At 41.0% G+C, this 13,920-nt stretch overlaps 1 protein-coding gene across 1 annotated transcript; it reads left to right on the top strand.

The window, feature by feature from the left end:
* Positions 1 to 11,129: 11,129 nt before the first annotated feature.
* Positions 11,130 to 13,677, top strand: LOC117768396 (cytochrome c oxidase subunit 7C, mitochondrial). Its single transcript, XM_034596701.1, has 3 exons — positions 11,130 to 11,307; positions 13,019 to 13,166; positions 13,578 to 13,677. Exons 1-2 carry the CDS (start codon positions 11,233 to 11,235, stop codon positions 13,133 to 13,135), a joined length of 192 nt encoding a protein of 63 aa, XP_034452592.1. The 5' UTR covers positions 11,130 to 11,232; the 3' UTR covers positions 13,136 to 13,166; positions 13,578 to 13,677.
* The last annotated feature ends 243 nt before the right edge of the window (positions 13,678 to 13,920 follow it).

The raw sequence follows: 13,920 nt of genomic DNA, 5'->3' as shown, positions 1-13,920 counted from the left end.
CCCACCTGCTCTCCCCAGGTGATGCAGACAGAAGGGAGGGTTGTGGGGGGGGGGGGGGGGGGGGGGGGGGGTTTCAAGCATATCAGATGGAGCAGAAGTAAGCCAGTTGGTGACAGTTAGTTTTGAGCCTAGATTTGAGCAGGATTTACATATTTTCCGCTTTCAGCTCTCGTCGAGAAGTCATAAGCTTTAGAGATGAGGTGCCATCAAAAAAAAATGTGTCGACATGTGCTATCTTCGCCTTTATTCTTTTGTCACATGCAAATGCCGTATTTGTTTTTTTAGGTGATTGTATAAGTTGATGTTCTAAGAGTATGAATTAATTTTCATACCATTACTATGCAGATTTTTGCGTTTGTTTTTTTCCCCCTGTGCATTGCTCACTGAAAATAACAAGATTTGTATATGTACTAAAGGAAACTTGATAGCTTGCATGATGTCTATGTTTAAGTGGAACTGTAAAAATCCATTGAAGACTAATGACCAGGCTTTACGAGGTTGCACACTGTGCAGAAGAGAAATCTGCAAAAAACTGTTCAAAGTGGAGAAAAAGCAGCATGACCTTGTGTGACCTTGGCTGTGATGGGAGGCAACTTTTTAATAAGGCCTGGATGAACCCTTCCTTTTAATTCATCACATCAAACAGTTTAATTCATATTGAGAATCTCTCTGTGAGCCATATACGTTTCAAAACCACTGCAGGATATGTGTGTGATGTTTAATTAATTGACTTGAGATGTACATGGGGAACAGAAAGGTAAACGCAACATACTGTATGCTGTATACTTACAGTATTTACAAAACAGGGGAAACCTGAGGATTTAAAAAGAATAAACTCTAAAAATAATCAAGCAGGTTGAAAAAGCTGGTAAACAAACTCGTGCACACACATACATGTTACACAACATAAACAACAAATGCGAGCAAATCATGGCAACAAAAGAATTGCAATTACAAACTCATCATCATCATCATCATCATCATCATCATCATCATCATCATCATCATCATCATCATCACCATCATCACCATCATCATCATCATCATCATCATCATCACCATCATCATCATCAGATTCTCATCGGGTCAAATTAAAATGCATCTCCACCATGTGTGCACATCACATCTGCATATGCATTATATATAAGATGTCTTATCACCGCCTGACATGTGGGAGCATTTACGCTGACGAATAGATGATGAGTTTTATGAAATCCTGGCACGTACAGTAACATCCTCATGGCATCATGAGACCGGAGCTCTACACTGTTCTTTTTATACCTGCACTGTAGGTCAGCACTATACACAGAGCCCTGACCTTAAACTCTGTACTGAAGCCTGATCCTATAGTAAGTATTTGAAAATACAAACGCAGTGACCTCTTTGAGAGGTTTTCATCACATACCTCTTTGTGACATGAAATAGCACATACTAAAATATACTATACTGTACTATTTCTTAATTTTACTGGGTAATGATTTAAAGATCATCGAGTCAGGCATTTTCCCACAGTAAAGTCAACAAATTGAGATTAGATTCCTCCTACTTGTTTCTTGAGTACATCCTTTGCATCCCACTTTATTGTGAGAGTTGTCAATTAGAGGAGCAGTGTGAACCAAATACACTAAAGTCTGGACATTTTCCTCAAGTTTTCCTGCCACCTCTTCATAAAATGTCTGTAAAATGTGATGCAAAAGTACAGAAGTAAAATGTCTGGATCTCAGGATAAAACAGAGGTGCCACGTAGAAGACGGAAACTTAAGAACGACAACAAGATTCAAGAGGTTTCGGCGAAAAAGGCAGACGCAATAGTTGATGTGCCATCAAGAACATGTGATCTCTGCAGCAGAATGAGACATATTGTGATGCCTCCTGCATGTTCTGCTCTGGCACCCCCCCTTGCCTGAACCCATCCATCCATTGTATTCCACTTATCCGGTCTCTGGTCGTGGAGGTAGCCTAGGGTATCCCAGACGTCCCTCTCCCTTTCCACGCTTTCCAGCACTTCCTGGGGGATCACGAGGTGTTCCAGGCCAGATGGGATATGGAAACCTTCCAGCGAGCTCTGGGTCTACCCCCCTCCTACCGGTTGGGCGTGCCAGATATACCTTCAAAGGAAGGTGCCCATAGGTCCTCCTCCCTAGAAGCCCATACCATCTCAACTGTCCCCTTTCGGCATGAAGGAGCAGCAGTTCTACTCCGGATGTCTGACTTCCTCACCCTATCTCTGAGGCTGATTCCAGCCACTCGACGGAGAAAACTCATTTGGCCCTTGCTAATCTCCTGCTGCGTTCCTCATATGTAAAAAGGAAACTGCAGAACGGTTGGGTTGAGATGGGGTTTTTAACGTTGGTGTCTAAGTTCACTCAAGTGACTGATGCAGTGCTGTTAATACGCATCATTTGTGTGCAAAGTGCCTCTGAACTGTAGGCTACAATAAGTAGCAATTTGTATGGTTTTGTGATATTCTTTTTCTAACATAAAAAAAAGTGCAGTTCCAGTGCCTCTGTGCACAGACAGTGCTGACAGCCTTTCATGATCAACTCATTTCCTGTTTCCTGTGAGAGCAGCAACATTTCAGCCAGCATCCCCATGTGGACCTCTGTTTTCCCAACTAGTTGTTTGTGTGTGTGTGTGTGTGTGTGTGTGTGTGTGTGTGTGTGTGTGTGTGTGTGTGTGTGTGTGTGTGTGTGTGTGTGTGTCTGTCTGTTTTGTATTTATCTATATTATTTTTTTAACAGGAAGTCTTTGTTGTTGTGGAACAAGGTCAGCTCCCAGAATACTGCAGGGGGAACATGTGAAGAGAGCTCGGAGGAGGCAGAGTGCGTTTGATGGATGTGCGGTAGCCTGAGAGTGGAGCGCCATAAGACCTCTCACACTCGCGCTGTCGGCCATTGACTGGCGTGCACTGGTCTTTTCGTGAGGTGGCGAAAGGTCGCACAGCCTGGCACACGGCATCAATCAAGAATGCTCATGTGAAATTAGCGATACAGCGGGAGATGACTTGTTTTTCCCTCAGGGCTTTTATTCTGACATAAACGCATTGTTGGATCTTTCTATTTTTCTTTAATGCTGCTGTAGCAGAGGTGAACTTACATCACGGTGACTGAGCAACACTGGACTCCATAGGCAGCAAGAGGGAAGAGAGTTAACTGACATCGAAATAAGCCGACAAATCTCTCTGCCTCTTGTTTTCCACCTCTGTATGAGCGGTTGGAGTTGTAGTGTGTGTGTGTGTGTGTGAGTGTGTGTGTGTTTGCGACCATGTCAGAGTGTGGTTGTCGCGGGCACACGTCTGTTCTCTTTGTGGCTGTGTTTGTTAATGTCACTCAAGACAGCCAAACTGAAGGTGCCATTGTTAGTGCCAGAGGGCAGCGGGAGTGAATTCGACAGCTTGACAGCTCTCATTAGCGTATTAGACACAAACAGTGGCACAGATGCTCCCGGTCAGTCCTTGGTCAGCCCGGAGCTGCGCTTAACGGCCCGCTGACAGGTGGCTTTGTGGCACTCTGTCTCATGGTTGACGGGGTGGCAAAGCAGGAGCTCATCTTCAATGGACTGCTGGGATTGCCAAGGACGCCAGATATTTCACAGGCATGAATACTGCAGAGTATAATTAATGAATCCTGTAGGTTTTCCAGATAGGGTAAAAGAACAATATAGAGATAAAGAAGAGAGATAAAAGAGGAGAGGGAGACAAACATTCACTTGAATTCAAAGTGGATGATTTGTAGACATTTGCATTGGTACGCAAAATATTTCTAGCACAATATCTGCCTGAACAGATGATTGCTTGTGACTACAAAAGAATTTCTTTTATTTATGTTTATGAAGCAACGTTAGAGAGCATTGACAGATTCAGATATGTGTGCACACTGAAATGCAAGTGCACACCACACACACACACAATCAAAGCAAGTTTACTTTGGAGTCACATTTACCTTTTTTACTGTCGCTATTGTCATTTGTTACGGCACAAAGCTCAAAGGTTCAGTTCTCACTTTCCCAAAAGAAATCAATGCCAGAGGCACAAAAGTTCTGTTGAGGTGAATGAAAGTTAAATAAATTTTTCCCACACACCTTTTGAAGTTTTTTCAGTGCCTCAAGGGTGAGATGAAATGGGACTTGCAAGTAATACAGTCAATGAGAATCCTGTGCAGGCAAATAATTTGAGAAAGAAAAAGAGCGAAACCGAGTGACAAAAAGTGTGAATGTAGCCACACGGTGAAAAAGCTTGACCTTGTAAAGAAACTTATTTTTACTTTGACTATTGGAGTCTCTGTGTAATAGAATCATCCTTTGCATAACTTTGTGAGTTTATTTCAAAAAGCCCATGTCAGCTGAAATTGGCATAACAGAATGTAATAGAAACCCTGGGTTTCTGTCTTTGACCTAAAAAATCTGAGGCTTTGCACCTGACTTATATGGCTTTGATCTGCCCCAAGTATAGAATGGAAACCATTGTTGATTTTTGGATCAAAACATTCCTGACAATAAGACTTGAAATATCTCAAACAAACCACTGATGTAGATGAAACAGTGGGTCAACAATGTTATCATCTGGGATGTGGACCGAAGAGATTCTACTACAGTAGGCTTTTCTTCACATATATACACCATATAAACCCTCGAATGGCAACAAAAAAGTGTAATATATTATGTTATTATACATATAATAAATAAATTCAGTTTCAATGAACGAACAATAAATAAATAGCTAAAAATTGGAAATTCCAAGACGGGAGGGTGTTACACACCTCACATAATCCTCAGGAATGAACCTCGTAAAAATCTCGCTATGACCAGACATGGTGCATGCTGGGAGCAGAGGGGAAAAAAGAAGGAATAACTCAAAAGTGTCATGTTTACCTCTGGTCTCCAGAATAATTCTCTAATTCTAATTCTCTTTCCAGCCCAGCAGGTTTAATGTAGAATCCAATCATCAGCGCCCATTGTACTTCAGAGGGACAGTGATGGCAAAGAGTGTGAGGGAGGAAGTGAGAGCCCATTCATGAAACTGTTTAAAATACCACAGGCTTTGGAGGGAACAGGGGTCTCACATGAGGACAAATCTCTGTAAGGATGCTTGTTATTTAAGAGGCCTAACCCTCAATGTTCAAGGGCATATGTTAGTCATCCCGAGTGGGCTGAGTCAGCTACAAGTCCATGCAATTTACCCATAATCCACTTTAAAGATTAATGTCAAATCATGCCACTATATGTGCATGCCATGAACTCCCATAGTGACTTAGCTGGAGGCTGTGTGTGTGTGTGTGTGTGTGTGTGTGTGTGTGTGTGTGTGTGTGTGCATACATATATGATTCCCACTTCCACACTGAGTGAAATCCCAGGACACGTTCTGACCGTAAACCAGACTGACAGGGGCACGGATTTAGAGAAATAAACAGCTGACCATAGAAATGGAAGGAAGTTAAGTCAATCCTTCCGTTTGGGCCCACGCAGGACGAGCAAAACCAAACCCAGAACCTAACCAGATAGAATCTTTAAGATCCATTCCATGTATTGTTCCCTATAGGAATTTGGTGAAAATCTCACCATGTTAACTAAATTGAAAAAGAATACCCTTTGTTACAGATCTGCCAAAATTGTATGGGTGCTTTCTCGGCCCATGTCCCATCCTTCCACAAAATGTCATTGAAATCCACTTAGTATTCGAATTTTTGCGGAATCCTGATGAGAAACAGACAAATTAACACAGTCAAAAACGTAACCTCCTTGGTGGAGGTGATGAATGCCTATTTTAAACCAAAATTAGTGGGTATACGTGGGTTATTTAAACGTGGTTAAACCCGCAAAAAAGGCAATTGTCTCCTTTCCCATTTGCCAAAAGAGGAGTTTCTGTTTTCGTGTATGCGACGTCGAACATGACAGAAACTGAGAAGCTCTCCCAACTCGCTGGTAGACAAAAGTTAGTTTACGCAGCAACACATGGAAGTTCAATGCGTGTCAAAACATCGTGCAGAAAAAGTTCAGCATCAGCGCCTGTCAAAATAAAGAAGAAGAACAAATTTGCACGTTCACCCGGGTGCTAGTTTGCATTACTGCCAATCAGAGCCAGGGCCAATGAAAAGCTTTGTTTACTGCAGAGAAAAGTAACCCGGGAGTGAATGCCGAATGTGTCATTCCCAGACAAACAAAATCCAGATGTTAGTGGGTGTTAGTGGGTTTTTGACCAGTGTAACAGAGGTTTAAAGAATTGCTGTCTTATGTCGCTGGCAGTCGACACAGGTAAAAAAAAAAAAGAATTCACTAATCTCTCACAGATCCCACAAAGCACTGTACGGTGCAAATCAGCTCTTGTCAGCGGCAGTGATGCAAGATACCTCGAGAGCGCCGCTGCCAAAATGAACTGTCCTCATTGATTAACATTATCCATTTCCTCTCCACTCCTTTGTGGAGCACTATTGCAGATCGAGACAGGGAGACGGATGCTGTTTACCTTGGCAGTCCAACCTGTCATTCATCAGCAGATTGGTGGGTTTCTGTAAATAGCATCTATTTATAAACTTATCAAAAAAAGAAAAATCCTTGAGTCAGATATATATTACATATGGCCACAGTTTGTTTGCAGTGACTGAATCAAGTTACTTATAATGTTACCCTGTACTGCCATCATGCAGAGTGCAAGTTATATTATTATGCAAAGTCATGTGCGTGATTGATTAAAGGTTTGTTTACAGATATGACTGGGCCGGGGTTTCACTGAATCCTAATTGGCAGACTTAAATGAGAATGCGGGTTATAATTTAAGATGGCAGCTTTGTGTATTCGTGTACACACTGTGTTTGCACTCCACTTTTTTCCCACCAACAATTTTCACATGACTGTTGACAGAGCACTCTGGGGAAAAAACTGCCTTTCTCGCAAGCCAGGGAAAGTCAACAGCAAGAAATTAAGACAGTCCCCCCCCTAAAAAAAAATAGGCAAACAGCGGACGGCCAGGACGGGTGAATCTGAGGCCGTGAAGCAGGATGGATTTCAGGATTGCGCCACCAACCTCATGGCAAGTAATAACATCAATATTTATGGCAGGGTCTGATGACATTGTTTGTGGCGGGCACCCGGCGCCTGGATGGCTGCCACTCTTTTGTTCCTTTTTAACAGATCGTGAGCCAATCAGAGCACGAGCATGTGGCCGCAGACCAGGTGCTGACCCTCCGCTGATGGATGTGGCAGCCATGACAAAGGGTAACCACCTCTCCATGGTGGTGCACATCACAGGCAATGTCAGTCCAACCCCCCCAACAGCATTCTACCTGCTGACAACACAGCAAAACACTCACCTTGTACTGAGACATGATCTATACTGCAGGTATCACACTCTCTATGTTGTACATAATCTATATATGGATATATTGGGTTTATAGAAATATTTGTATTCACCTTAAATGAGAGCACTTTCATGCATCACAGACCTACTTCACTCCCTTGTCAAAAAAATAGCACATTTGTAAGTCCTCCCAAGGTGGACCTCCCAAATGGAAATTAACTCAAAGGATTTAATTCAGTGAAGAAATATTGTTGCTTGAGTCATGGATTTTTCCAGCTCATTTATAACAGAGTATTCCACCGCTCTTTTTGCAATTTGTGTCTGCATTTACAGCATGTTTTCAGGCTATCAGATATGGAAAATAATTTAAATTATTCATGCATAAACTCCTTTCCCGTAGCTCATATTTGAAAAGGTAGCAGACGAAAAACATTTGTTTTCCATTACATCCCTTTAGTCCCTATTTCCTAAATCACTATGTGATTCAACATTTAACAGATACTGATTTGTACTAACACTATTATGATTAATTGCCAATGTGATTTAAAAAATAATAACTACTGAAGTTCTTTTGGGAACAAAATCTATGACAAAACATAGAAGTTCTTTAAAGGTTCTTTATTTTACAGTTTCCTGGTGTATTAACATCCGTAATAAGATATGTATTTGAGGTTTAAGGTTAATAATTTAGTAAAATGAATTCGGCATCTGGTTTCTAACATTTCTACCCTTTGAAAGTCTGTGAAATGATACATCGGTTTTCTGACATCCTACGATTGTGGAGCATTTCCGAGACTGTAAAGCTGTGACATGAAAAAATTATGGAAGTCCTGACAATCGATTTGAGGCATAGATTCTAAATACAGGCAACGTGAATTTCTCACTGGACTAAGCGTTTTGATCTTTTACAGGAATTTATATAGAACATACAGTAGACCTACTGTAATCAGAAGAGACATTGAAATCTCACTTTCCACAGTATTGGACAGTTAATGGAACAGTAAGGATCCCAGGCAATCCACTAAAGACATAATGACAACATCAATGAACACAACACTAGAGCAGGTCACAACATTGACTGTCATTGACAGGATGTCCAGGATTTGAGAAAGGGGTTGATCACACCACATATCTGCTGTCATGTGACTGAGTTCCAACACCAGAGCCATGCAGATCCTTTCATTGAAGAACACTGTAAAAAAAAATGCTGTTGAACGCTAGGTGGCGCTGTGAGTGGACTTCAACTTAGATTTTGTTAAACATGAATTAAGAAAGTAATAAATGCTGTAATGATAATCGATGAAAACTTATGTATACAATGAGAAAGAGAAACATGCTTACTCACATTTTCACCAAGTTATTTAAGAAGAGTGGTCCCCTCATGTTACTCTCAGCAAGAAAATAACTCATCAGATTTTTCTATATTTAGCTTTAAGTGGTAAACTGAGCCCTGCTGCTCTTTTCAGGTGCTTATCCTTCAGGTCACTGCAAAACAATCTCAGGTAAAGATACTCTACCCATGTTGTCACAGTAAATATCCTTTCTCTGAATCATCACCCTTTCTCCGGCTTTTACTTAACGTGTTGCCTTATGTGTGTACAAATCCATACTGCTTGGGAAATCCATTTTGCCAAAATCCACCTGGCTCTCGCAAAAACGGGTCACTTCCCTTGACATCTGTGAACTCATTAATGAAAACATCAGACAAAAGAGGTGTCAGACAACCCGACATGTCAAACCAATGTTGCTGCTGATGATCTGATGAGTGGCAGAGCTCCAAACCAGGAACGGGAGGTTTTATTAAACTCTTCTTTGACCCGGAAGATTACAAGACACAACTTCATTCCTCTCGTTTCAAAGCAACAATCACCGCAAATGCAAACCAATGGAGAGAACACCATTCACAAATTATGAGATGTGATAAAAAAAAATTAAAAGCAACAGGACATGACAAACGAGAAACAAGTCATGAGTCACAGACGTAGCCTGTCAAATAAATCAATGCACACACACTCACACTCTCACTCTCACACACACACACACACACACACACACACACACACACACACACACACACACACACACACACACACACACACACACACCTAATTGGGAAATTGTAATGAATTTCTAGCTGGAGCTCCACTCCTTTGGAAAACTTTTTCATGATGATGAAATTTGCGAACTGGTATTAATCTGCATGAATTCTGAATAAACAGAACCCTGCATCACAAATGAATAAATTAAGCACGTCTTTAGTGACACGGTGTAAAGCCCAGTCTGCACACATGAGCATTAATCAATGAAAAGGCAGCAGCAGCAGTACTTAAGGAGGGTCACACCATCAGTCAATATGTCTGCTCTCCCTATTTCCACAACAGTGATATATTTGTGACTGAGGCTGGAAAATGCAGAAAAACTTGAGAAATGATACTGTTTTAGCCCAGGAGGACACACACACATACACACACACACACACACACACACACACACACACACACACACACACACACACACACACACACACACACAGCTTAGCCTTATACGGATTTTGCATTGACTTCCATTCATCGTGGACAGCTTAACTAAAACCTTATCCTAACGTTAACCGTGACCAATTCATGTCTAACCTTAACCATAACCCAACCACAATTCACACACACACACACACACACACACACACACACACACACACACACACACACACACACACACACACACACACACACACACACACACACACACACACACACACACAGTTTTGCACAGTTATGCTTATGAGGATTTCCATTAACTTCAATTCATAGCCTGACCAAAACCTTTAAGGTTCAGTGTGTAAGATTTAGGTGAAAGGGATCTATTTGCAGAAATTGAATATAAATTAATCCTAGTGATGTTTTCACAGGTCTAATGATTTAAAGTGTACGAATAGTTTTTTTTTCTTTAAACTAGAATGGGCCCTTTATATTTAAATACTTTATATTTACATCGGGAGTGGGTCCTCTCTACAGTAGCTCAGGCTGGACAAACTAAACATCTTTTGAGTTTTTAAGACAACTGAAGGCTACCACCATGGAGTCAAATTGCTATTTTTATTTCAGGGTTTATTTCATGGCCATATTTATTTATCTATTTACCTGTTTATTTATTTAATTTTGCCTGGGGTATTCAGCTGCAACATGCAACTTCACCACTAGATGTCACTAAATTCTACACACTGGACCTTTAACTCTAACCTTAACCTTAATGGTAAAGGTCTTAAACAGGTAAGAAAAACAAGTGCACACACACACACACACACACACACACACACACACACACACACACACACACATACCAAGACTAAACCCTGATCTCTTCCCATCTGTATTTTCAAATTAAATAAAAAGATGTTGCTTATTCGGAACACTTTTAAAAGCAATACACACCCCATTATGTCTCCACTTCTTTCAGAATGTTTGGTTAATTTATGCTCTTCTTAGATTGAGGGGGAGCTTTCAGTTCCTCTGAGTTAATCTGTCAAGAATAAAACAGCTTTGAATTGACAGATGTGTGAATATGACTCAGCACAGAGGCTGAGTCGGTTCTCTTCCTGTGATGAATGATCTCTAAGGTGATAAATCGTCTAAATATAGACACACGTCTTTTACAGTGCATGCTACAAACTTGTTTCTTATCCACGCGCAGCACTCGCATGCACATTAGATATTCATGATTTCAAATAAACTCACTTAAATCAACTACTGGGAGTCTATAATCACCATATATCAGGAAATAATGACGAGAGACGCCTCTGGGATGTTTGAACTACATTTCCCAGACGCTGTAGCCTCACTCCTCTTTCCCACAATCCCCCGCGCCGTCCCACCGCTCACAGCTAACAAGAAGGTCGCTCACACAGTAGCTCTACACTGAGGCACAGGAGAAACACACTGTCAACCATGCTGGGACAAGCCGTGAGACGATTCACCACGTCCGCTGTTCGGGCGTCACACTATGGTGAAGGACCAGGGAAGGTGAGGTGGTGGGTTTCAGGCGGAGTTATTACTTAAATGGAGATGTTTTACCCGCGCGGCCTGGTCTGTGTCCACAGCCTGACGCTAGCTAGCTTCCCTTGGAGGTCATGCCCGTCATTTGACATGAGTGTTATTCCAAGGCTAGCACCGTTAGCTGACGCGTGTAACTGCTTCTGCTGCACGACAACGACACGTTTAAAGAGAGGAGAGACATTTGACTGATCTCAGCTCATCTGTTCGACTGGGGAGGCGACGTGTTGCTTAGCATTAGCATCGTAGCTCAGTAGTTATCTCTTGGCTTCACAACATGCAACTTTACAAAACACAAATATGTCAGATAAGGCTGTCTGACATGCGCACGTACATTAAATGGGCTGTATACACTTTGTAAGGCTCAAATGCATTCAAAGGTTATTACAGTAATGCGCACGTTTATCCCACAACTGAGTTGTTTTGGACTTCCGGGTGTAATTTCAGGTCACACTCGGGTCTTCAGGACGTTTTGAGATTATTAAGAGTACATGACCTCCAACTTCTTTATGCTCATCATTTACACACTGCACTGTTTTTCCACCAGAATTGCATCTAAAATAACAGTTAATGTTGCTGTGGCTATATCTGATGAAATAAAAAAACATGAATTGACATTGATAGCAACACAAAATATGGTTCATCTTCTCAAGCCGTGATTATAAAGTGGGGTCTAGTGTTAATATTGTGAAAGTTTCAATTCTACAAGGAACTACCAATGTTCTCAGTGTTTATTTTTAATAACTATATTCATAGAATTAACTTTGATTGCAGCTTTCTTTCTCTGGATAAAATTTCAAGCATGCACACTTAAAATTCCCAACAAACTCGTTTAGGAAACTTAGGCTGTGTCCACACTAACTCCTTTTAGTTCTAAAGTGCATTAGTTTTTCTATGTTTTATTCCGGGTGACCACACTACTCAATTGTTTTTGACCCCTTTTAAACAGAGTCACACAGCTGGACCTGTGTTAGTTTGAAAACACCAGGGTTACCTTTTTAGTCTGTAAGAGCAGAAATGGACTTTTACACAGTCACCCACTTCTACTCCCTTATCTGCTTGGTTTTCTATCAGTCAGTACACTAGTTGTAAGTAACGGCTCCATCTCATCATGGGTCCAAAAACTGTAATACTTCACATTTTCATCATTTACTATTTTCTGCAACAAAGTGCAAATATTTAACCTGCTGAACACCAGCACAGGGAGGACCATACTTCTGATCCGCAGCTAAAATGCTTGTCCTGGAGAGCGTTTTTGTTTTAAAATACTGGATCTAAACAAAAGTTGTAGAGTGAAAGTAGCCTCAGTGTCTAATGCAAAACATCTCCAATCACACAAAATGTATGAATCAAGAAATTAAAAGAAACAAAAAATGGGGACATATAACGTAAAAAAGAACTCATTTTAAACTTATCAGATATTTGCTTGATGTTAAATGTAATTTTTACCCTAAGCCCCTTGATCATTTACAACTGAAATTGTGCTGAGACTTCTTATGTAAATTGCTAAATAACCTGTTCATTGCCAGGCAGAAATGTTTACCTAATGTCAGAGTTAAGTGTTTTCTACCTTTTTTCCTTGTATTAAAAAAAAGTTGTTTAGTCGTGAGTGGTTCACTCAAATGGATTCTCATTAAATTTCTTGGAGCTTCACTTCATCATAACACTTTTCTCTTCACAGAACCTTCCATTTTCTGTGGACAATAAGTGGCGTCTGCTTGGCATGATGGTGCTGTTCTTCGGCAGCGGCTTTGCATTCCCCTTCATTGTTGTCAGACACCAGATCCTGAAGAAGTAAAATGGCCCAGTCCTGTGATTCTGCCCACAAGGTAATTATAACTGCCATGTTGATCTAGCATATCTACTTTCATTAAAATGACAGGGTGATGTGGCATTTACTTCAGCCTTAATTTTTGAAAACCTCAAACGATGACAGTCCTGCTCTCCGCCTCTTCAGATTTCTTCCAGTGGCGTATCTTTAAATAAATTACCTGTATGTCCCGTGGCGATGCCGTAAAATGTCATATGGGTTCATATTGCTGGTGTGTTTAGATAAGCACGTGCTTTCGCAAGTTGATGTGACAGTTTAGTGCAGATATTGATCTGTATCAGGTGGGAGCAGGTCAGAGTTGTTGTCACATTTATCTTCACCGGTGTTTACTCTGAAATTGCTTTTCTGTCATCAGACGTGTGCAAATCATTTAATCACTTTTTGTCCTATTTTCTTGTTCTCGCTGCAGGTCGTCACCCGGAAAACATATTTATCCATCAAGAGTTCTGTCCCTGCCGAAGAATGGGAATCTCTTATTTTTCTTTGTAAATAAAGTTTCCTCAAATATGGACACGTCTGTTTGGATTCCTTGCACGATAGCGGCATTTTGAGGTGCAGATGAAGCAGAAGAGCATCTTTTTATTGCAGCCAGTCTTTCAGTGTTTAACTATGGGCTGAATATGGGCCATCGTATTCAATGTGACTTTATGTCCATAAATTATGATGCCCCAGATTTCTAAACGCTTTCACTTTATCCAAAAAAAACCTCTAACTGCGCCCTTATTCAATTAGGTAGTAGCTCCCCAAAGATT

Source organism: Hippoglossus hippoglossus, chromosome 9, assembly GCF_009819705.1.
Source record: "Hippoglossus hippoglossus isolate fHipHip1 chromosome 9, fHipHip1.pri, whole genome shotgun sequence".
NCBI classification, from domain to species: Eukaryota; Metazoa; Chordata; class Actinopteri; order Pleuronectiformes; family Pleuronectidae; genus Hippoglossus; species Hippoglossus hippoglossus.
The sequence above is the reverse complement of the archived record's forward strand: the minus strand, read 5'-3'. Positions and strand labels throughout refer to the sequence as shown.